At 48.7% G+C, this 27,140-nt stretch overlaps 1 protein-coding gene, 2 long non-coding RNA genes and 1 pseudogene across 5 annotated transcripts; 2 read left to right on the top strand and 2 right to left on the bottom strand.

Annotated features, from left to right (window-relative positions):
- On the bottom strand, window positions 1-27,140 carry LOC309524293 (inhibin beta E chain-like). 2 transcript variants are annotated; one of them, XM_082208764.1, is made up of 3 exons: window positions 26,839-27,140; window positions 4,198-5,033; window positions 1-1,821 (listed from the first exon to the last, which is right to left on the bottom strand). In XM_082208764.1, the coding sequence occupies exons 2-3, from the start codon at window positions 4,556-4,558 to the stop codon at window positions 1,100-1,102; spliced, it is 1,083 nt and encodes a 360-aa protein (XP_082064890.1). In that variant the 5' UTR covers window positions 4,559-5,033; window positions 26,839-27,140; the 3' UTR covers window positions 1-1,099. The 2 variants fall into 2 exon arrangements, with proteins under 2 accessions (XP_082064890.1, XP_082064889.1); XM_082208763.1 differs by lacking the exon at window positions 26,839-27,140 and having other exon boundaries at window positions 4,198-5,223.
- LOC309524539 lies at window positions 5,142-7,985 on the top strand. The gene is made up of 3 exons (XR_014215986.1): window positions 5,142-5,245; window positions 5,401-7,203; window positions 7,886-7,985. It is a non-coding gene; the product is annotated as an uncharacterized lncRNA (long non-coding RNA).
- Window positions 8,141-21,379, top strand: LOC309526897. The gene is made up of 3 exons (XR_014217014.1): window positions 8,141-8,712; window positions 10,847-10,889; window positions 20,426-21,379. It is a non-coding gene; the product is annotated as an uncharacterized lncRNA (long non-coding RNA).
- On the bottom strand, window positions 24,335-26,091 carry LOC309527602 (large ribosomal subunit protein eL21 pseudogene; annotated as a pseudogene). The gene has a single exon. The product of its transcript is annotated as a large ribosomal subunit protein eL21 pseudogene (transcript).

The raw sequence follows: 27,140 nt of genomic DNA, 5'->3' as shown, positions 1-27,140 counted from the left end.
TTTTAAAAAAACACATCATTTTTATTGATGTAATTCAAAAATAAAATAATATAGATAGATACATTAACATAAGTGCAACATCCATGCACAAATAAAAAAGGTATTAATGGTATCAAGGGCACCTTTGGCATCAGTGTCACTGACTGAATGTGTGGCTCTGACTCTTCAGCAACCCCATTTTTCTGCGCACTCATTGCAGGCTTTTCCCAAGTAAACACTTTCTAGTCCAGCCAGAGACACAGGCGGGAACACAATGAAAGTGAAAGCCACAACCACGAGAATCGTTAAACTACCCAAAGCCAAGAACCCCAAATTCTATCCCACTGTATCTAACTGGTCAGATCTGAAGGGGTTTTCTGTGGTTAATTCTCTCCAGTTGCATTTAGGAATCCTGAATGCATCAATAGCATATATTAAAAATGAACTGAATGGATTAAGACAAGTAGGCATGTGGACTACCTACATTCCTGGGGGATATGTTGTGCTGGCTTTCCCCCAGCTGGCATTTGGACTAATCCCATCGGGCCATAGCTAGGGGTTGGGGAAGAGGTTCAAGTGAATCTGCTGTGTGTGTCTGGTGGTGGTGGTGGGAAAAGCAGAGATCAGAGGGGCTATTGAGTTGCCACTTCCAGAGTGGAACCTGAGTACAATAGTGTCCAAAGTCCAAATGGTCCTGTTGGTAGCCCTGCCTAGCACTATTTATGTGCTTTACTGTGAATGCTTTTGTCCTGAGGAAGGCAGGATTGGTTAAGGCCTCCTGCAACTTGCTCTTCTCTGCAGAAACCAAGGTTGCTCTATGAAGAGAGTCCAACACACCATCCTACCCAGCTTAGAAGGGAACATCATGACTGTCACATGGGTGTCTAATAGGAGCATGGACAGGGGGACATGGGGGGCAGGGGGCAGCTCCCCCCCCCAGATCAAGTAATACAATAGAAATACTTAACTAACTGACCAATCATGCCAGTTCTGCCCCCCTAACAAAGTCCTGCCCCCCCTAACAAAAATCCCGGCTACACCCATGAATAGGAGTAGTGGGAAAAGTCTTACATCTTCTGTTCTGCCCCTCTCAGCTTTCCCTGTGGCTAGAATCCTGCTCTTAGCTGCAACCGCAAGCATCAACAACCATGTCAGGAATGTCTGTCTTTATGAGGTTGCTATTGGGATCAAAGTAGAGCAGAGAAAGGGGCCGTCGCTGTGTGGGGACGCAGCAAGACCGGCCAGCAGTCTGGATGTTGTTGGCTTTGACCAAGTTGAAGACAGTTGTGTGGAAGGAGGCTGCTACCCCAGGTGAGCCAGCCAGGTGCATGGGGCACTCACCCATGCAATAGTTTATCTGATAACCTTCTGGCTTAAAGATCCAGTCATTCCAACCAATGTCCCGAAAGTCTACGTAATAGTCTTTTCTGCAGCACAGGTCAGAGTTCTGGTCGCAGCTCAGGCTGCGCTTAGCTACCCGGTGGCCAGGCTCCCGTATCTTGGCCTTGACCATCAAGAAGGGCTGCTGGGAGCTGCTGGTAGCAGTCAGCAAAGAGTCGATGGTGGGGTGGCAGCCTTCACACTGCAGCTCCAGGCACAGCGCCGTCTCCTCACGCTCAAGGAAGCTCTGCAGATCTGGCATGAGGGAGAAAGTGTGCCAGCTGCTGCCTTTGCTCTCCAGCTGCTGCCGCTCCCCAAGGGCCACTCGCTGCTGCCCTGCCAGGTAGACCTGCAGGGTGATGTTCTGGTGAGCCTTGAGGTACAGCCACAGCTCAGCCTGGAGGAGGTGCATGTCTTGGCCTTTCGGATGTGTCAGCTGGAACTGGAGGACCCCGGAGGGCTCTGCAGAGGGGAAGACAATCAAGAAGAAAATCTTAGGAATGCTAATCCTGACCTGCCCCAGAAAAGCTACCAACATGCCTGAACCAGAGTTCTTTGTTTAGGGTCAAAAATATGTCCAAGAGTTGCCTTGCCCTCACTTCACATTTCTTTTCTGCATTTGAATTATGCCTCTGAGGAACCCCATGGGGTAGATAGGCTGAGGGTAAGTGCACCTGCAAATGTGTAGAGGGAGCAGCAGAGACCCACAGGGTGTCTCCAATATCCCCATCCTGGCCAGCTGCAGCCTCTGACCTTTGTGCGTTGCGCTTCAAGCATTTGGCTGAATGCATGGAGAATCCTCCTAGTGATGGGGAACCCTGATCATGCTGATGGAACCAACAGAGGTAGGGATGCAGGGGCTGGGACTAGTGTATACAGTGTGTACTAGTGTCTACTCTATTCCCCTTTCACAGTCTTTAACACCTGGGGAAATAATGCCTGACCCGAATGGTGAATAACATGATTCACCTAAGGGTGCTCTTCTTACTAGAGCATGGCTCTAAACTAAGCAATAATGGTCTTTCTAATAGATTCTTGTTGTTCACTGGCTGCCAAAAAATTCAAGCCCTGTACAAAACATGTGGGAAGGCAGGTTCTGCTGAAGCAGGCAAGCAATCCCAAATAAATAAAGAACAACATAATTAAAAACTAAAGGAGGAGACTGCTGAAATGAAAACCTATCTACTACCCCACACTGGTTCTCACCAGCTGTTCTTCCACCTCCACTATAACTCTCTTATAAAAAGCCATTTCCTCCGCTTTCCTTATGAGCAACATCACTGCCCCCTTTTGGTGGGATAGCCTGGGGTATTTTTTTTAACCACTTGACCCAACAACCTTAGAACAATATGCCAAGAAGCTTGATTGCTTAGTCTCACGCAGCATGGGGTGGCCTACCAGCCAAACATGGATGGGTTTTTATGGTAAATATTTTTTATTTGCAGCCAAAGAGATGTTGAGCCTGCAACACTAGGTCCAGGTGGATTTCTGCCATGCAATGGTCACAAAGGTCATTCCATAGTAGAAACAGTAAGAAATTGTACAAATACCTAAATAAATCCATGAAAATTCTGAGTGCTTATCACTAATCCCACAATATGACCAATCTCTCCTTGCCCAATGGGGGGGGGGGAGTAGGGAACCTGCAATCCTCCAGATATTGCCGAACTACAACTCCCATCAGCGCCCCCAACCGAATGGCCAATGGTCCAGAGATTATGGGAGCTGCAGTCCCCTGATCTAGACATTCTTCTGAGTGCACCTCACTGAGATGAATAGGAAGCAGCACAAGATCCTTGGTGCCTAAGTTCTCAGGAGCACACAGAAGGAACGGGGTCAGAGAAATGGGTGTGTGTGACAGCTGTGTTCTTCCTTCACTGCCAGAGGTGTATGGGTCTGAATACCCATTTGCTGGGAACCACAAGTGGGGACAGTGCTGTTGCACACAGGTTCTGCTTGCTTGTGGGCTTCCGACAGGGGCACCTCGTTGGCCCATGTGAGAACAGGTTGCTGATGGGCCATCTTATGTTGTTAATTAAATTAGGCATCAAGCAAGAAAGCAACACAGTGGTGTGGGATATTCTTCCAACTGCCACCATTTGGAAGGATAGTAAACAATAGGCAAAAACCAACAGATGAAGCTTTCCCCCCACTGTTATATTTTTCCTGTCACACAGCTGTTAAAGGTATAAAAAGGGTAGCAACGCTACGCTAGCTTCCTCCTGCTTACTAGCTACTTCCAGTGACCCCATCCTACATTGCACATTAAGAAGAGAGGGCAGATGGTGGCAGGAGGTCATTTTTAAGAGAGAAGGTAGTATGATAGAGGCGTCAGCATCACTGTCTGTGGCACACAGACTCATTTCCTTTGCCGCATTATAACTGCTGGTGGAACAAGTATTGGAGGTTTTTAAAGAAGTGATAATGGCTTGGAAATGCACACTGCTGGCAACACCACTTCTACTAATACCATCTTCACTAATCTCTCTCACTCAGAAAAAGCATCTGTCTGCAGCCTGAGATATGCCACAGAAAACTGGATTAATGAGAAATTTAGCAACCTGTCCACTCTCACCACCACCACTAGTTCCTCCACACACATTGCCCTTCTCCCCCTGCAGTTGATATTTTTCAGCACAGTCAGAATCTACCCAGATCTCCCATGGGTAGGAAATTGCAGTGCAATGAATAACTACAAGTCTCTGCTCTCAAGAGCACTTTGTATGCAGCAGTTCTTTGCAGGGGGTGGGGGGAGCTGTTGGCACATGCGACTTACATTCTCTCCATCATAATATTCAAGTCCTGGGCTATGCACCAGGAAGAGCTATGAGGACTCACCTGTCTCTGCAAAACTGATGATTTCGTACCCCTGTTCGTCAGGCTCAGGGTTCTGCCAGCTGGAGAAGTGCCCAAGTCTGTCCATCCGGGCTTTGCCCAGGTGCAGGCGGCGTAGGGCGTTGGCCACTGCCCCACGTGGCACAGGGTGGGTGATGTTGGGCCTCTCGCTCAAGTTTAGCTTCTGCAGGATCTGCTGCTTGGCTAATTCGACCAGAAAGGCTTTCTCAGCACTGGGCTCCAGAGGCGGCACCTTACAGGAAGGACACGCGGGCTTTCCCTCGATCCAGGCCAAAGAAGTCCATAGTAGGGCCAGCGTGGCCAGAGGAGTCCAGCTGCCCTGGGGGCTGTAGGTGGGAGCCATGAAGAACCCAAGCGTGGTAGGTAGCAAGATACAGCAGAGGAGGTGGTTTTGTTGCCACGTAGTTCTTGTGACAGTAACTAGAACTCACCAACTGTGCCTGCGCTGGGACCAGCTGCTTGCATCTTAGCCTCAAAGGAATGGCAATCTGCCCTGGGTACAAGGAGGGCAACTGCTAACCCCTGGCAACTCCTTTGCTTCCTCTTGCTCTCCCTGCTTCTTGGGGCTGGGTGGATCTGCTGCTGGTGCCGAGGTGAAGCAGGTGTTGATCACTCAAGAGATCTCAGCTCATTGACTGGCTGCTCCAGCGTGTCAGGCAGCTATGTGCCTCAGTTTTTGTCACTCAGCCAGTCTGGCCCTGCCCTTTGTGCCTCTCTGATTGGCCGGCTCACCTAGTGCCCCAGGGAGGTTTCCTCCAGTTGGGGAGGAAGGGCTTAGCAAAAGGGGATTACAGGCTCCCTTTGGTGGAAACAGGTGTCTGAGGAAAGGGAACACAATTTGCCATGATGTAATGCAAAGCAGGGGTAGGATTGCATTGGGAAGGACTTTTCATGGTCCCAGAGTGAAGAGGGGCTTAAGGCGGGAGAAAATGGCAAAGCAGAGGGATGGGATGTGGGAACAACCCCAGAGAAAATGTGCATTGCAGTAGGCCAAGCAGGAGATAACTAGAGCATGCACCAGTGGCGTAGCGTGGGGGGTGCAGGGGGGGCCGGCGGCACCGGGCGCAACATCTGGGGGTTAGGGTTAGGGGGCGCAAATCCACGGGTTAGGGGGCGCAAATTACTTGCCTTGCCCTGGGTGCTGACAACCCACGCTACGCCAGTGGCATGCACCACTCTGGCGAGACAGTCTGCAAGCAGGTAGGGTCTCAGCCTGTGTACCAGATGGAGCTGGTTAGACAGCTGCCCTGGACACAGAATTGACCTGCGCCTCTATGGACAGCTGTGAGTCCAAAATGACTCCCAGGCTACGCGCCTGGTCCTTCAGGGGCACAATTACCCTATTCAGGACCAGGGATTCCTCCACACCTGCTCACCCTGTCCCCCCAAAACAGTCTTGTCAGGATTCAACCTCAATCTGTTAGCCGCTATCCATCCTCCAACCGCCTCCAGACACTCACACAGGACATTCACCACCTTCACTGGTTCTGAGTCTTTAAACTTTAAAGCAACAATTTTGAGAAGATGTTAGTGGGCACAGAGAAAACTCCCAAGATACAGGTAAGAACAGGTAGAACCTCTAATCACATCTATCCAGCACCACAGTATGCTAGCAAGCAGACAAATTACTTAAAAGCCTTCTGAAATGATTGCTTCCTGGAACTCTCATCTTTCAGAAGCCACAAACTCCTTATCTGCTGCCGATAAATCCTCTGGTGATTATTAACAAAGGTGAGGAAATGTGTCTGTGATTATCAACTGGTTTCTCTTTCTGTGCCATGACGTCTGTGGCAGGTGAGGTGCCACATTATTTGCACTGCTCAGGGTTCCATCACCTTGATACATCAGTGAAGTTTTGCTCAGGTGCCAAGGTCCCTCGCTGGAGCTGCAATCTTAACTTCTATGATGGAGAAAAACCTTTGGATTGCAGTGCTGTCAGTACTAACAGCTTCTGTAGCCACTTTTCTGCAGCTCTGTTTCGTATCTGGAATATACAATGTAAACTAAAGAACCTGTGCAAATTGACTTCATTGACCTAACTCTGGCTGTGTAACTGGGGTTCTGTATTGCCCTGTCACAGGGACTCCCTGCTGCTCTGTTTCCCCAGAGAGTAGAATCACTTGGAGGAACAAATGGTCAGTGCTACATATTAGTAGCCTGACTGTGACAAGGAAATGAACCCCATCACATACCACGGTGGTGAGATTGTTGTTGCACCACCAGCAACACCAGAAATAACGTCAGTATCAATGCTATTTGTGAATTAAACTGCCTGCAAAGGCATCACTACAAATTCTGGCAACAGAAGGTGAGGCTTATTAAATATGGAAAGAAGGGAGAGACATATTATTACAAATAATTGGTTGATTCAATACCTTCTCCAATGAGACTCAAGATGGTTTATATTCCATGCCCCATAAATTCTAAGGGGAGAAAACATTATTCATAATACTTCTTTTGAATTCAGTGGGAATGAAAAGCACTGAACCTGGCTAGATAGCCCACGCCCTATTTTTTATACAGTATCCAAATGGTTCAAAATACTTACACAGCATTAAAATGGATAAAACTTAATTACTATTAAGTTAATTAGCAGAAGTCAAAAGGGAGTTGATCGCACGAGGCTGGGAAGTTCAAGATATGGGTTCTCTCTCTTTGTTGAGATATGCTGGGATTGCAAGGATGAGAGTCAAGCATGTGAAATAAATCACACTCCCATGTTTAATGCTGGCATCCCCCTGGTCCATTGTCACGTTGAAGAAGTATGTGCATGGGCAGAGGAATGGAGACGGTAGCCCTTAGCAGTGGCTTTATCTGGGGGGAAAGGTGGCGGAACTCACCACTATTGCCATCACTACCCCTCCCCACTCACACCACCAGCATGTGAATCTGAGTCAAGCAATTGTTCATCTAGCTCAATGTTCTACCAGGGGTGGGAAACCTTTTCCCTACCATTGACCTGTAAGAAAAATCATTTTGATTGGAAATGTAGAGAAACTGAAGGTACCTTTTACCACCTTTGGTGGACGTGCCCGAAGATTAAGGCTTTCTGGGAAATGATATATAATGAAATGAAAAAGGTACTTAAATGTACTTTTCCTAAGAAACCAGAGGCCTTTCTCTTGGGCATAGTCAGCCAACTGGTGCCAAAGAAGGACAGAACTTTCTTTATGTACGCTACCACAGCGGCAAGAGTACTCATCGCAAAGCATTGGAAGACTCAAGATCTACCCACTCTGGAAGAATGGCAGATGAAGGCGATAGACTATATGGGACTGGCTGAAATGACTGGCAGAATCCGTGATCGGGGGAAAGAGACGGCGGAAGAAGATTGGAAGAAATTTAAAATTTATCTTAAGAAATATTGTAAAATTAATGAGTGTTAAAATGTCGAAGTTCTAAGGGGGTTACAGCTGCAAAAGATTAAGTAAAAGAAAAGAATAAGTAAAATTTGATAAAATTAAGTTTTGTTAGGATTTGCTGAAATAATTTTGGAAATTGGGATGCAGAAAGGGGAGGTATGGGGAAGTCGATGAAGTAAGGTTTAAGGAAGAAAGGGATATGAAATTATACATGTTTGTTTGTGTGTTTATTTGTTTGTTTATGTCTATTAAAACTTTGTAAAATCAATAAATATATATATATATAAAAAATCATTTTGAAGCTGCAGCTAATAGCTGGTCAAGGCCAAATGGGCCGTGTTTGCTGAGCTGCAAGATTGCAGAGTCCCCTCCCCACAACAGAAAGGCTCAGTCTCTTGTGGGTATTAGTGTAGACATGTTATCCTTATGTGCCACTATAGTAAAACACTGGTTCTCTTTCCTCCTGCATTCTGGGAATTATTTCTAAACATCCCTTGCTTCTAACAGACTAAAAAGTCTGTTTATAATCAAACACGCTTCTCTCCCTTTCAAGCACACGGCAAAAGCCTGTCCCTGGCACACAGATCTCTGCATTCCATTCCTTGCATACCACACTTTTTTCTATTTTACTTCACCTTAAGTTCACTTTAAGTTCACAATGATATGTTAATCCCCAATGTATAATTAATTATGTGAGTCTATATCATGATCTTAACATTAGTAATTACCTTAGTCATATTATAATCAATCTTAGTTATAAATGGATTAAGAGCTTATATACCTGTCTAAGTGTAGCTCTAACATTCTTTCTTTCATGTGCCAAAGATCTATGGAGCTATGTAAGCCCGCCTTACATACAAATGAGCCAATAAGATTTCAGTTTCTTTGTCTTGTGCTAAGCCAATCAGCCACCAGGACATTCGTGGCCATGCTTTGTAACTTTGAATAAAGAGGAGATGCTGTGGGCTAGAGAGGAGGGAGACACAGACAAAGAAAGCAGACGCTCTCTCTCTGACTCTCTTTCTCTCTCACCACACGCACGCTCTCTGAAACGAACATCTCTTTGTCTGTTTTTATTCATCATTACAACTCCAAACCGACAACTGGTGACCCCCTGACGTGATTCTGAAGAAAGGTAAGTAATCAGATCCCTTTAGAGCCAGCATTCCCCATACTAACCCGACTGGGAAAAGTCTAAAAGCACGCTTAATTCGTTAGTATGGGAGGAGATTTAAGCAAGGTGCAAATAGCTCACGGGAGGGAGCTTTACTCTTTAGTAAAGCAAACTGTAGACAAGGTTCAAATTTCTCAAAAAGAGATTGAACAGCTATTAAGGGAAATAAATTACCAATGTCCTTTTTATCCACCAGAAGGCATATTACAAATTAGCATATGGGAGAAAATAGGGAAAATTCTTTTTTCCGAGCCTCGGGCTCCAATTGACTGCCTGCTCACATGGCAGAAATGCGCAAATGCAATTGCCAAATTAGAATTGGCTTCTCCCTCAGTTTCTTCACTCCTTGCCTCAGCAGACCATCCCCCACCATATCCTAAAGTTTTACCTCCTTTGTCTCCTTCCTCATCCTGCCTAAATCACCCCTCCTCCTCTTCTCTCAATGTTGTTCCGTCTCAGCTTTCTGAGACCCCTCCCCCTCCCCCTGCTCTGCCTGCTGTAAAAGTTATGGCTCAGCCTGCTGTTTTTCCTGCTGCTGCTGCTGCTGCTTCGTCTCAGTTTACAACTACCCCCCCATCCCCCTTCACCCCCCTTTGTCTGTTTCTCAGTCCGTTCCTTTCCAAGCCTTGAATCAGCATGCCCTTGTTCCCTCCCCTCTCCCTTCTGAGCATGCTCCCCTGCTACAACAAAATGGAGCCGTCCGTGCCGGCCTTTTACAAGCTAAGCAAGATGGGCTTTTTTCAGTGGAAGAAACATCTGCATGGCCTGGTGAAATACCATTGGTTTTTCCCCTCACTTATCAAAATGCCCCTGCAGGTAATCAGTTGCAGGTTTATCACGAAAGGTTGCCTTATACTGTCATGAAAGATTTGAGAAAGGCAATCTCTGATTCAGGTCTTAAATCTTCTTATGTTATGGGAATTATAGAGGGAATTGCTTCTGCTTTTACGATGACTGCGTATGACTGGAAAGATTTATTCAGGATGATGTTATCTCCCGCGCAATTTTTAGTTTTTGAAAATGAATTCAAACATGCTGCCATAGCTCTAGCTGATCCAATGCATACAGCCAGCCAGCTTTTTGGCTCTGCCCCATTTGATACTGTGGCTGCCCAAGCCCTTTTGTCACCTTCACACTTTCAGCGCACGGCAACTTGCGTGCAGCGTGCATTTCGAAAAATTCCTGTTTCAGGAAAGCCTTTGAGTTCTTTTGTAAATGTTAAACAACAAAATACAGAACCTTACCATCAATTTATAGATAGACTGAAAGAATCTATCTGTAGGCAGATAGATGATGAAACGGCTCAGAATGAGCTGCTGAAAAAGCTGTCATATGAGAATTCTAACACTGAGTGTAAAAAATTGCTGCAATCGGTCACAAGTCGTTCAAAATTTACTATTGCAGATATGATACAGGCGTGTTCTGAATTTGGAAGCCAATCACATGCTATGTCATTGCTTGCTACTGCAATCCAGGCTTCGGCTAAACCAACAGGAAATTGTTTCAACTGCCAACGCCCTGGTCATTTTGCCAGGCAGTGCACAGCCCCAGGGGGGACTGCACGAAAGGATATTACTGCAAATACCACAACCAGGCCTTCCAAAAAATACCCAAAGTGTGGGAAAGGCTATCATTGGGCAAATCAATGTAGGTCTCAGGGAAACTTCAGTGGGCCCAGACTCTCGGGCCCCAAAGAATAGAGAGTTGTCAGCCTTTAGTTTCTGCTGCTGCAAAAGTTTCTAAAAATGTGCATTCTGAATTTGCTATTGATTTGATTAATCAAGAGACCAAAAACACTGCATTACCTGGTGAAATTATAATTATGGCCAGCCAAATGGCAGGTCCACTTCCTTCTAATCTCACAGGTTTAATTTTACCTAAATTTTCTGCTGCAAAACAAGGCATTCAGGTCATCCCAGGTGTCCTGCCTCCTGACTATGTGGGCACAATCATGGTTCAATTTTGGAGCCATATGCCCATGCAGTTAATAAAAGGTGAATCTTGGGCTCAATTGGTGATGCTGCCTTCACCACCTGATGCTATTTCTGCTGTTGACACTAATCTGCACAGGCTCTCTTTATCTTTCCCCCCGCAGCTTCTAGCTGTGACCCAACGTATTGGAAGAGAAAAACTCCTTCGTAAGTATAAAATTAATGGAAAAGTATTGGAGGGTCTTATAGACACTGGAGCAGATGTTTCGGTCATATCCAGCAATTTTTGGGATCCAACTTGGCCCCTTGAATCTTCTCCTGAAGTGTGGGGCGTGGGAGGTAACCAGACTTCTTGCAAAAGCGCACAGTGGCTGCCTGTCTCTTTGCCTGATAGCTCTGAAGCTATTGCATTTATTCAGCCCTGTGTGCTCAAAATCCATCTCAACTTGTGGGGAAGAGATTTATTGCAACAATTAGAAGCAACCATTCAAATAAATGAGTAAGTTTGTGCTTCCACTTAGGTGGAAATCCACTGATCCTATATGGGTTCCACAATGGCCTCTTTCTACAGAGAAATTGATTGCTTTGAGACAACTAGTTGATCAGCAATTAATTGCTGATCATATAGAACCTTCATTTAGCCCTTTCAATACTCCAGTTTTTGTAATAAAAAAGAAAAATAATAATTACAGATTTTTGCACGATCTTAGACTCATAAATCGCATTATTGAACCCATGGGGCCTTTGCAATGTGGTATGCCTAATCCAAATATGATTCCACATTCATATCAATTGGCTATAATAGATCTGCAGGATTGCTTCTTCTCTATTCCCCTGCATGCAAAGGATCGCAAATTTTTTGCCTTTACAATTCCAGAATTAAATAATTCCAAGCCAGCTGAGAGGTACCACTGGAAGGTTTTCCCCAAGGAATGATAAATTCTCCCACTATGTGCCAAAATTTTGTGGATAAGGCGCTTCAATCTTTCCGTCTTAAGTATCCACATCTTAAGGTCCTTCATTATACGGACGATCTGGTTTTCTACGCTCCAGTCCTTCCCCCTAATTGGAAACATGATTTAATAACCTGTTTGTCTATGTATGGCTTAAAAATTGCTCCAGAGAAAGTCCAGGAATCCCCCCCCCCTTTCAGTATCTAGGACATAAAATGATAGCTAGCTATTCTATTCCAATAATCCCTGAACTCCATATTTCAAAAACAATGAAATATGTACAACTGCAACAATTGCTGGGAAATATTAACTGGATAAGGCCTTATTTTAAAATCCCACTTGAAGTGCTAAGGCCACTGTTTTCAGCCTTAAAAGGCCATCAGTCTCCTGGTGAGCAAATCACCTTGACCTCTGATCAACTGAAAACTGTTACACAGTTGAAAGAAATCATGCGTACTCACTGGGTTGATCGAGCAATTCCTAATGTTATGCCTGATGTAGTCATAATGACAGATTCTGTACAACCTTTTGCTGCAATTATACAGATAGGTCCATCTAAAGTTCATATACTAGAATGGCTTTATTTACATCATGCACCAAGGAACACAATAAACCCTTTAGTGGATCTCCTTGCTCAGCTCATTTGCAAGGGACGACGGCGTTGTAAGCATCTTTTTGGTATTGATTGTAATCAAATTATTGTGCCCATGCCTTTAGAACAATGGGAAACTGCTCTCTCCACTAGCATGGATTTACAGTGTGCTTTAGCTGATTTTGTGGGTCACGTGGATTGTCATATTCCAGCTGATACTCGCCTGCAAATGAGCAAACAATTTCCCCTGTCCTTCTCTTCTATTTTGTCCCCTGTCCCTTTGGATGCCCTGACTGTTTTCACTGACGGGGCGCCTTCTAGGGGAGTTGTCGCTTGGCAACAGAACAAGGAGTGGCGTAGCCTGTACACTCTCCCACAAAAATCTGCTCAGCGTTCTGAGCTTGCAGCCGCTGTAAAAGCTCTGCATCATTTTTCTTCACAACCAATTAACTTGATTGTTGATAGCTTATATGTTTCAAACGGTGTTCCGTGTGCGGCTCTGGCTCGCCAGAGCAGCGTTGTCACGCTGGCCACGTGACCCGGAAGTGTCTCCGGACAGCGCTGGCCCCCGGCCTCTAGATGTGAGATGGGCGCACAAACCCCACAGTCTGTCAAGACTGGCCCGTTCGGGCAGGGGTACCTTTACCTTTACCTTTATGTTTCAAATGTCATATCCAGAATGCAAGGCAGTTATGTAAGTCCTTTATTGGATGATAACTTGTTGAGTCTTTTCCTGTCTTTACAAATGCTTCTTTCTAATCGTTCTCACCCACTTTTTGTAGTGCACATTCGCTCTCACCAACCTTTTCCAGGTTTCATTTCAGATGGAAATGCAAAAGCAGATTCTTTGCTAAAAATTTTGCCTGTCTCTCCTATTGAAAGTCATGCCTTTCATCATCAGAATGCAAAAGCCCTTAGCCGCCAATTTCAAATTTCGTTGGAAGCGGCAAGAGCTATAATTCAGCAGTGTCCCCAGTGCAGCAATCAGATTGGCCATCCCAGCCCTGGGGTTAATCCCCGTGGACTGGAAGCAAATCAATTGTGGCAAATGGATGTAACTCAATTTGCCCCTTTTTCACCCTGGAAGTTTCTGCATGTCTGTATTGACACATACTCAGGTTTTCTTTGGGCCACGCCTCAAAAAGGTGAGCAAGTTAAGCATGTTTGCAATCATCTTGTTCGTGCAATGTCAGTTATGGGCAAGCCTCATTCTATAAAGACTGACAATGCCCCAGCGTATTGTGCAAAAGGCTTTGCTAAATTTTGTGAAACTTGGGATATTCATCATCTGTTTGGCATCCCTTATAATTCTCAAGGCCAAGCTATAGTTGAACGCTCTCATCGGACCCTGAAAACTGCACTGAACAGGCAGGAAAAGAAAGCAGGCATTCCAAACTCACTTTCAGAAAAGGAAAGTTGGTTGTCTAGTGTACTTTTTACTCTTAATCATTTGAATATTTCCATACAGGATCATCACTCTTACACTCGCCTTCAAAAGCATTTCCAGCAAAAGGAAATTCTTCCAGCTCCACTGGTGCGCTATAAAATTCTGCCCTCTAATGAGTGGAGTGAACCAGTAAAATTGATTACCTGGGGTAAGGGTTACTGTCAGAGCTGCTACCAGGTCCCAGCTCACATAGGACCACGCCACACAGCGTCCACTTTAAAAGAGTCTTTATTGAGTTACAGGTTTCATTTCCGAACTGCAGCGTGCAGCTCTACACCTTCTGCCCTAGGTCGGCGAAGACCCATCTGAGTCCCCGCCTCTTGCACACCAGCTTAATACCCTAGCCTTGCTCCACCTCCTTCGCCTCTCCCTACGTCTCTGGGTCCTTCTGCCCCCCTGGGACTCCTCCCTTCTACTCTCCTCTGACGCTGACCCCCCTGATCCTTCTGCTTCCTTTCGGCGGGCTTTGGGACCTGGCTCACTCTCCGGGCTGCTTACTGCTCCAGCTTCCGCTGCATTTGAACTTGGCGCGCGCGCCCAACTCTCTACTTTCCTCTTGACCGTTGCCTCGCTCTCTGAGGAGGGCGTGACCACCCCTGACTCGTGCCCTCCCTCCTGCTGACGGCCTCCGGAACCCGATGCCTGGCTGCCTTCCTCCCTGCTGCTCTCAGTCTTGAGCGTGGGTCCCGACTTCCAGCTGCTGCTCTCTGAATCTCCTCTGTTCCCTTCCTCCTGGGGTGTCCCCCCGGATCCCCCCCTTGCTCTGCTCACTGGGGCTCCCTTTTGGGAGTCCTCTGACTCACTGCTTAGGCTTGGAGATCTCGGGTCGTCATCATCACTCATTCTCCCTTCGACTTCCTCCCCCTCGCTCTCTGTTTCCACCCTTCTCTGCGTCTCTGCTTCTGAACCCCTGACATCCATCCCCCCCTCGAAGCCCCCCCTTCCCCCCTCCCCGCTGTCAGGTGTGGGTGCTGGGTGCTCCATCATCATGGGAGGGAATGCTGGATACAGGTCGCTCCCCTTGGGTGGCCGCCAACTGAAGACCTCCGAGTCTTCCCCCTCGCGGTCGTCGACGTTGACTTGTTGCTCTTCCATCTCTGTACCGCCGTGCTCGAACCCGAGGTCCTCCCCAAACACGTCCATGTCCGTCTCTGCGTCGGTCGCTCGACCTGGCATCTCCAGCCACTTCCTGCGCCATTGCTCCTCTGGTCGATCGTCCCACCAATACGAGTTGCCTGATGCCGAACCTGCCGGTGAACCTTCTGGGGAACGGGTGCTCCGTGCGGGTTCCCCTTCTGAGTCGAATCCATGGAACGTGCTGGAAGAAAGTGTGGGCGTGAACAACCAGTCGTCGAAGAAGCTCGCTGGCATGGGTTTGTGTGGGAAGAGGGCATGAAACTCGTCCTTGAGCAGGGGTTCCTCCAAAGCGTAGTCTGGTACCCAGCTATTGGCGCTGGCCCGGGTGCCCTCTCTGGCTAAGAGGTATTCGACTCCCTCTTCCCCCCATCTGGAGTCCAAAATCTCCGTGACCTCGTTGATGTGGTCCTGGTGCTTCACCCCGCGCGTTTCCGTCCGTTCCCGAAGCGGACTTGGCGCCGTCCCTGGCTCCTGGAACCTGTGAGGTGCCTTGTAGGGAGTGAGCACCGACCTGTGGAACACCGGATGCATTCTGGAACCCTCCGGCAGCGCCAGTCGGAAGGCTACCGGGTTGATCTGCGCTTCGACTTGGTACGGACCGATCTGCTTGTGCCCCAACTTCTTCTTGGCAAGTGACCTGGTCGGCACTGCGTGGGCTGCCAACCAGACCCAGTCTCCCACTTGGATCACTTCGCCAACCCGCCTGTGCTTGTCAGCTTGCACCTTGTAGGCGTGCTTAGCTAGCTCCAGCTGCCGTCTGAGTTGATCGTGGACCGCCTGCAGCTCTGACGCGAACGCGTCCGCCGTCTGTGGTTCTCCTTCCCCCACTCTCTCCAGTCCCGGGAAGGTTCTGGGATGCCTCCCATTGTTGGCAAAGAACGGCGTTACTCCTGTGGACACGTGCTTCGTGTTGTTGTAAGCGAACTCGGCTAGCGGCAGGTAATCCACCCACGTCGCAGGCTGTTGATTGGCATAGCATCTCAGGTACTGCTGCATGATGGCATTGACCCTCTCTGCTTGCCCGTTGGTCTGCGGGTGTCTTGCTGATGCCAGATTGACCTTGACATTTAGAAAACCCATCAGCTTCTGCCAGAAAGACGAGATGAACTGGCGTCCGCGGTCGGACAGGATAGACCGTGGCAGGCCATGCACTTTGAACACGTGATCTATGAACAGTTTGGCGGTTTGTTCCGCCGTGGCCACCTTCGCACACGGAATGAAATGTGCCATCTTGGTGAACAAGTCCACCACCACTAGCACAGCTGTCTTGCCTCTCGAGCTGGGTAAATCCGTCACAAAGTCCAGGGCCACCCTCTCCCACGGTTCAAACGGCGTTTGCAGCGGTTCTAACAGTCCCGCCGGCGGTCTGTGTACCGGCTTGGCCCTCTGGCAGGTGTCGCACCTCGCGACGTAGTCCGCGACCTCCCCTCTCAGCCTGGGCCACCAGAAGTCTCTCGCGACTAATTCCATCGTTTTCTCTGTGCCAAAGTGACCGGCCGTGGGTGCGTCGTGCAACTGTTGCAGTACCTTGGCGCGAAGGTCGTCTCCTGGTACATAGACAGCCCCTTTGCGTAGTAGCAAGCCGTCCCGCACCTGGAACTCGTCCGTGGTAGCCGTGCCTCTGAGCAGTTCCGCCATCTTGTCTTGCGCGAATGAGTCGTCCCGCAACGCACGTCGCACCGCATCCAGGTCTACTGTAGCTGAGGCACACGCCCACGCCGTCGGTGCGAAGATGTGCATGGCCGCCGCTGGCGTCACCTCTTCTAGGTATTGCGGTTTTCGGGACAGTGCATCCGCCATGATGTTGGTGTCGCCTGGGACGTACTCTATTCGGAAATTGAAGTCAGCAAAGAACTCCGCCCAACGTATCTGCCTCTGGTTCAGGAACTGAGCCGTGCGCCAGTGCTCCAGATTCTTGTGGTCCGTGCAGACCTGCACCGTGTGCTTGGCGCCGATTAGGAAGTGCCTCCACGCCTTGAAAGCTGCATGAATGGCCAGCAACTCCCTGTCCCAGATGGTGTAGTTCTGCTCCGACTTGCTGAGCTTTCTGGAGTAGAACGCTCCCGGCCGCCACACCCCCTGCGGGTCTCGCTGCAGCAGGACAGCTCCCACGGCTCTGTCTGACGCGTCTGTCTCTACCCTCAACGGTTTACTGGGGTCGATGTGCAGCAGTTGCTTCTCCGATGCGAAGAGATGCTTGAGCGCTTGAAAGGACTGCTCCGCCTGCTCCGTCCAGATGAATTTCTTTTTTTTGGAGCTGAGCGTGTCCGTAATTGCTGCCGTCTGCATCGCGAACCCCTTGATAAACTTGCGATAGAAGTTGGCGAAGCCGACAAACCGCTGGACCTCCTTCCGGTTGCGCGGGCTCTTCCAATCCAATACCGCACGAACTTTGGTGCTGTCCATGGCTATCCCCTTGTCCGACAACTTGTAACCCAGGAAATCCACCTCCGTCGTGTCGAACTGGCACTTCTCCAGCTTGGCGTACAGTCTATGTTGTTGCAACCTGCTGAGCACCTCCCTCACGTCTCGGTCGTGAGCTTGCTGCGAGTCAGAGAAAATCAGGATGTCATCCAGGAAGCAGACGCATGTCTTGTAGAGGAGTCCCTCCAACACGTGATGCATAAAAGCTTGAAAACAGTGAGAGCCATTTTGTAATCCAAAGGGCATAACCCTGTACTCGTAGGTGCCCAGCGGTGTGAACATGGCCGTCTTCCACTCATCGCCCTCCCGCATGCGGATGAGATTGTACGCCCCTCGTAGATCCAACTTGGTGAACACGCGTCCCTTGCGCACCGTCGCGAGGAGGTCGTCAATCCTGGGCATGGGGTAATCAGACGGTTTGGTCATCTGGTTCAAAAGGCGGTAGTCCACAACGAGTCTTTTTTGGGGCGTGTCTTTCTTTTTCACGAAGAAAACGGGACTGCCCCCCACTGCCTTGGACTCTCTGATGAATCCACGCTCCAGATTATGCTCGATGAACTGTTTGAGTTCCTGCATTTCATCTTCAGACATGGAGTATAGCCGCCCCTTCGGCAGCGTCGCCCCCGGTAGGAGGTCAATCTTGCAGTCATATGGTCGGTGAGGGGGTAGCTTGTCCGCCTCCTTCTCGCAGAAGACCTCCAAAAAGCTCGCGTATTTGCGGGGGACCGCTTGCAACGTTCCCAACTGCAGTTGTGATTCCTCCTCCTCTCCCTCCCGTTGGGGCAGGATGCAGTGTTCTGCGCAATAAGAGGAGCCGAAGATCAGTTGTCTCTGGTACCAAGCCAGTGTCGGACTGTGCCTGTCCAGCCAACTCATGCCCAACACAATGGGCGTGTCCGACAGTTGGGTGACATTAAAACTGATGACTTCCCTGTGGTTGCCAAGGCGCATCACCATCGGTGGCGTCTGCTTCACCACCTGCCCCCCTAGCAACTCTCTGCCATCCACTGTGACGACTTGCAGGGGCAGAGTGGCAGGCAATAGCTGTATAGCGTGCTGCTCCACAAAGCTCTGCGCTATAAAGTCTGCGTTGCTTCCAGAATCCACAGAAAGCGGCACTTCGATAGTGACGCCGTCGGGTAGCTGGAGAGACGCTGTGAGCTGCACTACTGGTTTGGGTGGGAGGGGATCCGTGGGTTGCAATATCGCTGGGGACTGCTTCACAGATGCGTCTGGCTGGGCCCCAGTGCCTCCGTCTCCAGCCAGACATCGTCGTTTCCCTGCTGTGGTTCTCCTTGCTGCGTTGCTGCAGTCACCATTGCTGAGGCTGCAGTGTGCTTGTGGAGCCTCCGGGGACACTCCTTCGCCAAATGGCCTGGATCCTCGCAGATGTAACACTTCCTGTTCCCTCTAGGAGGCTTCGCTTTCACTGCTGCCGGTGCTAGGGCTCTGGCTGCTGACTGAGCCCTTGCACCTCCAACCTCCATCGGTTCCCCTCCCCCTCCTGGCGGAGGTGTGGATTGCGCACGCGCTGCTTCCCTCGGAACGAAAGAGAAACTTCTCGCTGCTTCACGCCCTCCACGTCCTTCATCTCTGCACCATGGACGTTCTTCCAGCCTCACCCCCACAATCAGCGCCCTTTGGACCACCTCCTGCGTGCTTCGGGGCCTCTCCCCCCTTGCAATTTCATCCTTAACCGCAGAACTTAGACCCTCCCAGAAGAGGTCTCTGACAGGGGGCGAATCCCGATCCCATGCTAAAGCACTGACCAGCGCAAAAAATCGGGCGTGATACTGCCGGACGCTCGCCCTCCCTTGTTTTAGTCCATGAATCTCCCGTCTGGCAAGATCCACATCAATAGTAGACAAAAAACACGCATCCATCGCTTTGATAAAGGCATCTGCATTCTGAAGCGCCGGATCTTTATCCCTCCACAAATTGCGCAGCCAGGCTTTGGCATCCCCATGCAAATGGGACAATATGAACCCCACCTTCTCTTCCTCATCTCTAAAGTCTTTTGCCAGCAGTTGCAGTGCGCACATTACGTCTGCTCTAAAATTAGGGTACTGTTGCAAAGTCCCATCGAAGTGAGCCACAAGCCCTCCTGCTCTCCGTGCCAATCCCACGCCCTCCGGTCTGGGTCCCGGTTGCCCTTGCTTAACAAGCATTTCAAACCTGGCGTGTAGGTCTCTGTAGGCGGCTGTAGTCTCCTCCTCCCGTTTCTTGGAAGCCAATACCTCTGAGGACAACTGGGTCACTGCCTCTTGCAGCGCGGAGATCCTCTGTTCTTCCGTCATCTTGCTAACCTTTGTGAGCTTGCTTACAGACACCCCTCTTCCTCCCCTAGCGGCTTCTGCTCCCGCTGCGAGGTTTCAGGTTTCTGAAGCTTTGAAGAGATGGGTCTTACTGTCAGAGCTGCTACCAGGTCCCAGCTCACATAGGACCACGCCACACAGCGTCCACTTTAAAAGAGTCTTTATTGAGTTACAGGTTTCATTTCCGAACTGCAGCGTGCAGCTCTACACCTTCTGCCCTAGGTCGGCGAAGACCCATCTGAGTCCCCGCCTCTTGCACACCAGCTTAATACCCTAGCCTTGCTCCACCTCCTTCGCCTCTCCCTACGTCTCTGGGTCCTTCTGCCCCCCTGGGACTCCTCCCTTCTACTCTCCTCTGACGCTGACCCCCCTGATCCTTCTGCTTCCTTTCGGCGGGCTTTGGGACCTGGCTCACTCTCCGGGCTGCTTACTGCTCCAGCTTCCGCTGCATTTGAACTTGGCGCGCGCGCCCAACTCTCTACTTTCCTCTTGACCGTTGCCTCGCTCTCTGAGGAGGGCGTGACCACCCCTGACTCGTGCCCTCCCTCCTGCTGACGGCCTCCGGAACCCGATGCCTGGCTGCCTTCCTCCCTGCTGCTCTCAGTCTTGAGCGTGGGTCCCGACTTCCAGCTGCTGCTCTCTGAATCTCCTCTGTTCCCTTCCTCCTGGGGTGTCCCCCCGGATCCCCCCCTTGCTCTGCTCACTGGGGCTCCCTTTTGGGAGTCCTCTGACTCACTGCTTAGGCTTGGAGATCTCGGGTCGTCATCATCACTCATTCTCCCTTCGACTTCCTCCCCCTCGCTCTCTGTTTCCACCCTTCTCTGCGTCTCTGCTTCTGAACCCCTGACAGTTACGCTGCAGTTTCTACTCCACAGGGTGCTCGGTGGGTTCCTGCGCGTTGTATCCGGCTGCACCATGGCGTGGCGACAGACTCTTCCAGATCCACTGCCTCAGTTCAACCACCAGCTCCAGATCACCCGCGATGTGACGTCCAGCCCCCCCAGGATTCGTTAGCAGGGAAATCGCAATGCCCCAGTGACGTGGGGCCAAATTAAATCGCTCTCTCTTCAGGCTGAACAGTATAGGAGGGAACAGCAGCTGGAAGCAAGCCCTACTAATCTGCTTCTATCCCTCATTGCTTGTCTTAATATGAATTCCATGATAATTCTCATTTTCAGTATTTTAATTTTGCCTCTCTCTACCTCAGCTCTTCCTACTGGTGATTCCACAACGCCAAATGTATGGGAATCGTTTGCAAAAACGCTTAACGTGTCCTCTTTTTGCCTTACTCAGCAGGTAGCCATTGGTGAAATCCTTGGCTCTTGTCTTATTCCTGTTTGCCATGATCCTTTAGACATACAAAATGATACTTGGTTTTTCTCATCCTTACCAAAAAACAATTCTCTTCGCACCCTTGGTTACACTGCTTATTCTGTCTGGGGTGACCAAGTGCGCAAACGCCCACCTTTAGCAATTGACTTGACAACACCATATGTGGCCTCTTATAACGTCACCTGTGCCCGTATGGTCAATTGTACAAAGTCAAATTGCATAAAAATGGGCAAAAATAACTTCAATTGCTCTGAATATGTAAACATTTCTTATGTATATAAGTACACAGAACTACCAGCAGGCTGGTTTTGGTCCTGCCCAGGTTACACTTTCAATTACATTCCAGCAAACATTAGCCACGGTACACCTTGCTGCTTAAGCCGTCTGTCTATCATATTGCCTGAAAAACATCATTTCTCTTACTCTAGATATCAGCGCAGTGTTGAACTGTCTGATGACTGTGATGATCTTGTCTCTCTCCCTAGCAGGTCTGAATACATCTCTTCAGCTGTTTCTCTCTTAGGTGTTCCGGGTTTGGCTGTGCGTAATAGCGCAAATATTAATTCTTTAGCTTGCTCTGCAGCAAAGTCCCTGAACTTTACATCTCAGGCACTTCATCTTCTCAACACAGAGCAAGCCGAACTTCACAACGGTTTATTGAAGACGAGAGCTGCTTTGGACTACCTACTCATGATCCATCATTATGGTTGCGAACAGTTCGAGGAGATGTGCTGTTTTAACATCACTGACACTTCTAAGGCCGTTCAAAGGCAAATTTCTCATTTGCAAAATCTTACTCACCACATTAAAAAGGATATCGGGTTTTCTGGCCTCTGGGATTCATTCTCCTTGTGGTCCACCGCCTGGCTCCCTAATTTCACCTGGCTTCGCAATCTTTTTTATTATGCCATTGTTATTGTATGTATATTGATTTTGCTTTGTTGCTTTCTCCAATGCATTCCTAGCCTTACAAATCTTTTTTCTCGCCTTCTCTCTCCCCCCCAACCACCTAGTGCTCTCCTTGCAGCCTATTATGCGAAATGGCAACGCAACCAGTAAGAAAAAACAAAAACAAAAAGGGGAGATGTGGGTAGGATTATTTTGAGATTCGTTGGCACACCACTAATCTTGAAGTACCTTTGCCCCATCAACCCTAGCAGTATTATTTCCGGCATTCGATGGCAAACCACTAATCCGGAAGTATTGTTGCTTTATTCATCTAGTTGCCTTATCTCGCAAAGAAGAAAAAAAAGGAGGAGATGTAGACATGTTATCCTTATGTGCCACTATAGTAAAACACTGGTTCTCTTTCCTCCTGCATTCTGGGAATTATTTCTAAACATCCCTTGCTTCTAACAGACAAAGAAAGCAGACGCTCTCTCTCTGACTCTCTTTCTCTCTCACCACACGCACGCTCTCTGAAACGAACATCTCTTTGTCTGTTTTTATTCATCATTACAACTCCAAACCGACATATTAGGTTGTAAGCCTTGGGTTCCTCGTCCCAGTTCTAAACTGCCCGGCAACGGTTCTCCAAGGGGTTGCAAGTAGTTGTTCCCAACCTCCCCGAGATATTCCAAGGATTGACCCACCTGGGGGCCTTTTTCATGCAGCATACAAGGTACTGAATGGGAAAGGTCATAGTTCAGCGCATGTGGAAGGCCACAACTTCAGTCAGCCTTTCCAGGTAAGGCTTGGGAAAACTCTGTTCTGAAACCCTGGTGAGCTGCTGCCAGCTGATCCAGAGGAAGACAGTTCTGAACTACCCGAACCAGGGATCTGGCTCCTTAGGTGTTCTGTCAGGCAAAAAACCAGGCACTTTCTTGCATATTCATCTCTGGTGACTGAACACTGAATGGCCTAGTTTAAATCTCTCTCTCTGTATCACTCGCTGTGTGTGTGTGTGTGTGTGTGTGTGTGTGTGTGTGTGTGTGTTGGGTTAGGATAGCGGGAGTGCAAATGCTTGCATACTTAGAATAATAGAATTGTCCCTGAGCCACATCTGGCAATACACCTTGCAATACAGGGAATCTGGGCGGCCACAGTGAGGAGATTGCTGGACTTAGATTGGCATCCTTTGGCCTGACCACCACTGGGTACAAAGCCACAAGTTCCGTCCCCCCAAAATGACTCCCAACTTTGGCAAAAACTGCTCATACCACCTCTGATACCATATTTAGAGGACATGGGTGTACATAGCCCCATGTATGGATGGGCTCCAGAGTGATCTGTTCCTAAGAGGTGAAGAAGATATTCAAAAACTTGAAGCAGATTGAGATGGGGCTAATAGCAGGGGCCAAATTAGGCTTTATTTCACCCGGGTCAAGGGCCCAGTTTGGCACCCCACACCACCACCCCATGCACATTTGCATACACTTACACACAGCCTGGGAGCCTCAATGGCGCTCCTCTGGAGGCTTCACCCGAGCCAAAAAATCAATATGGACTTGCTTTAAATTTAAATTTTAAGTTACAAAATTTAAAAAGTGATTTTTAAAAATCACTATTTAGGAAAAACGGGTCTTCTTGCAGTGAGTTAAATTTAAATTTTAAAGTAACTCCATCTTGTGACATTAAAACCCATGAAGTTCTGAAGAGATTGGTGTTTTTAGTTTTGACATATCTCAATGCTGGACTGAGCTTTTAAGGTGTAAAAGCTGAGCTGTAGTCAGACAAGGCCAAAATTGATACTTTTTTGAAATTTCAAGCCCTCATAACTCAGAAATGGGATGAGATAAAATGCTAAAATTCTAGATTTAAATTTAGTTTTCCTCATTCAACAAGAGTACAAAATATTAAGAAAATTAGATGACATAAGGTAAAAAAGTCGGATCACTTGACATGGAATGACCCAGAAACAACAAAAAGCACAAGTTCCTAGACCATTGCTGTGAAGATATAGGAAATCCTAATGAAATTACAGAAGCTGAATAAGAGGGGATTTGCAGGGGGCTTCAGTGCTTTCCCGTTGCCCTTCTGAGAGATAACTAGAAGAACAATAAATTAATGTGGAGTGCAAAATTCGGCTTTCCTTTGTGCAACTTTTTTTAACACAGAGACTATTATACACACTTGGGTATAACTTTCAGCCTCACTGTAAGCTATTGATCAGAGCAGAACCAGCCACGAAAACAAGGTATCCCCTCCCTTTTATCAGGTAACTATTACTGCCTTCTTGCTGCTTCTGTTTTTGTTTTGTTTTTTAGGTAGTCAACATGATATTTCATTTTGTTCATATACAAGTACTGTGGTACCTCGGGTTACATACGCTTCAGGTTACAGACTCCGCTAACCCAGAAATAGTGCTTCAGGTTAAGAACTTTGCTTCAGGATGAGAAGAGAAATTGTGCTCCGATGGCGTGGCAGCAGCAGGAGGCCCCATTAGCTAAAGTGGTGCTTCAGGTTAAGAACAGTTTCAGGTTAAGAATGGACCTCCAGAATGAATTAAGTACTTAACCCGAGGTACCACTGGATGTCATGAACTCATATGAAATGAGTTCCAGCAGCTCTGGCTCCTTGCCATTTTTTCTCAGAAAGTGGGCGTCTCTTGGAGGAGCAGGCTGGTGTTTTAGTTCAAACCAAATTCCCTTTTCCTCCCCCCCCCCCTTTATTTCATAGTCTTTCACCCACTGCAAGAAGCTGTCTCTGCTCTTAGAGTGCTTGATATACTCAATGTGCACATTAATTCTCTGGGCAAGAATCTTGCCCTTAACCTTCTTGTTTTACAATAATGCCCACAGCATGCTGGGTAATGTTGTATATCCTTCCAGTCTTGCCATAGTAACATTTGTGGGGCATGCCTTTCTGAATTGTGCCCATGCCCTTTATGTCAACAAAACCACCTTTATAGATGCACATGTGGGTGGCAAGAGGGACAACACCGTGTTTGCGAAATTGTCTTGAGAACATGTAACGTGTACCCTTCCTCTTCCCCTTGCTGTTGGCCATCTTGACGGATTAGACAGGCAACCCACTCTCAGGGAGCGCAGAGTGGTGGGACTGGGAGCGGGGCGGAGACATCCCGCTCCCCCTCAGACGTTGTTTGGAAGCAGTGCCCGCGTCTGCCTTCCCCCCTCCTGTTCCCCTTCCTTGCTGCTTCTGTCGTGTAGGAATCTGAACCCAAGATCTGAGACGTTGAGTCCACCAGTTGAACAGCTTCCACAACTGGCCTTGGCGGGGAGCAGTTCTGCTGGCATTCCATTATCTGGCTGTAGGGTAGAGGGGCACAATGGGATTAAAGTTCTTGGGATAGTTGGTTTTGGCTAGAGAAAGAGGCAACGTGCAAACATGGCTGTCTGGGAAAAAAACACTGGCGCAACATGATGCAACTGCAGGGCCAGGGCTGAAGTCCACAGCACACTGAGTTTGCTGGCAACTCAGCTCCCAGAATAGGCCAGGAATGTAAATAGTTAGCAACTGACCCTGGCATGATGCCAAGGCACATGGCCTACGGTGCCTACACCTGCTCAGAGACACCAGCTACTGTGCACGGAAGAACTATTGCGCTGGGACAAGCTTGTTATTCATCACGTTCTACATCCTGACTCCGAAAGTGACTGGTTATGTGGACCCTTGGCTAGGACAGTAGCCGAAGTCTGGGAGGCAAATGAATTACAGTGGTACCTTGGGTTACATACGCTTCAGGTTACAGATGCTTCAGGTTACAGACTCCGCTAACCCAGAAATAGTGCTTCAGGTTAAGAACTTTGCTTCAGGATGAGAACAGAAATCAAGTGGCGGCAGCGCAGCAGCAGCAGGAGGCCCCATTAGCTAAAGTGGTGCTTCAGGTTAAGAACAGTTTCAGGTTAAGTACAGACCTCCGGAACGAATTAAGTACTTAACCTGAGGTACCACTGTAGAGTGATGGAATACCCTTAGAGCAGAAATAATTTGAGGCCATGGGTTGTATCCAAATAAATTATACTCAAGAGGGGTGTGTGTGTGTGTGTGTGTGTGTAGAGCATTTCACAAGCGAGGAGTCACCACAGAAAAGGCCACATATGGACCTATTGCAGAGGAGGCACACAAAGAAGGGTCTCTGATGATGATCACAGGATCTGGGCCGCTTCCTATGAGAACAGGCAGTCCTTGAGGTATTGCAGTCCTGAGCATAATTGGTACCAAGAAGCCTCCCAAGGGGGAAAGTCCCCATTGACACTTCCAGCCTGTGAAATTTGCAGCAGGCAATAGGCCTATTTCGTCCTGCACACTGCCTTGTCCTGCACCTCTTAAAGTTGCCATTTGAGAGAGCCAGTGTGGTGTAGTGGTTAAGAGTCTCGTAATCTGGGGAACCGGGTTCACGTCTCCGCTCCTCCACATGCAGCTGCTGGGTGACCTTGGGTCAGTCACACTTCTTTGAAGTCTCCCAGCCCCACTCACCTCACAGAGTGTTTGTTGTGGGAGAGGAAGGGAAAGGAGAATGTTAGCCGCTTTGAGACTCCTGAAGGGGAGTGATAAAGCGGGATATCAAATCCAAACTCTTTGGAGGACTGCAAAATGGCATTTTCTAATGCCTCTTATTCTAAGCCTTAGACTTGGAAACCTTCCTATCAATCTACCCCATAAAATATCAAAGGAAGCGGAGGCCCCTCGGCTATGTACAGTTCAATGGAGAGCAGGCAAGCCGACTCAAGAGACCAGAAGCGTCTGCTGTCCTGGGAACCCTAGGAAACAGAATTTCCTCCAAACCGTTCAGTTGTCTTTGGGGTCCCTTTATGGGGCCCTCATCTTTCTCTCCTGATTGGCTACGAGGGCTATATGAACTTCCTGTTTCCAAGGAACGCAAATTTTGGAAATATCAGACCTCGTCAGAGCCAGAGCTATGGGCACCTGGGGCACCATATGGCATTGCCAGGCGAGGCTCCGGTTGGGAGCTGGGCTTGGGCCGGGTTCGGCGGGAGTGGCGCCGTCGGCTTCCAGGCCCCTCCTGTCCTCAAGAGCCCCTTTGGCTGCCTACCCAAGGCGAGTTCACTGCCTCTGGTGGGCCTGGCGCCCCTCGCCTAAGGCCAGGACATGGCCTCGGCTCCCGCGCAGCTTCGGGTGCCTCCCTGATCCACGGTGGGTGAAGGTCCCCCTTAGCCCAGTCCCTTCGTGCAACTGGGGCGCTTTGAGGACGGGGAACAGCATTGCTCCCTCCGCCATGAGTCGAAAGTCATCTTGCCTCAGGCATCCATCCCATATCATGTAGATGGTTACCCTGGAGTAAGTCACATTGTACTCTGTCCCTTGAAATACAGGACAGTACCATTTGGGGGGCAC

The sequence above is a fragment of the Podarcis vaucheri genome (genome assembly GCF_965113315.1).
Source record: "Podarcis vaucheri genome assembly, chromosome: 2".
Taxonomy (NCBI): Eukaryota; Metazoa; Chordata; class Lepidosauria; order Squamata; family Lacertidae; genus Podarcis; species Podarcis vaucheri.
This window is presented reverse-complemented; position numbering and strand designations above follow the sequence as displayed.

Excerpts from the sequence above, each read along its gene's own strand:
- LOC309524293 (XM_082208764.1), bottom strand. The coding sequence starts at position 4,558 with ATGGCTCCCACCTACAGCCCCCAGGGCAGCTGGACTCCTCTGGCCACG. Across the intron at positions 1,822-4,197 it reads CATCAGTTTTGCAGAGACAG|AGCCCTCCGGGGTCCTCCAG; the intron begins GTGAGTCCTCAT and ends TCCCCTCTGCAG.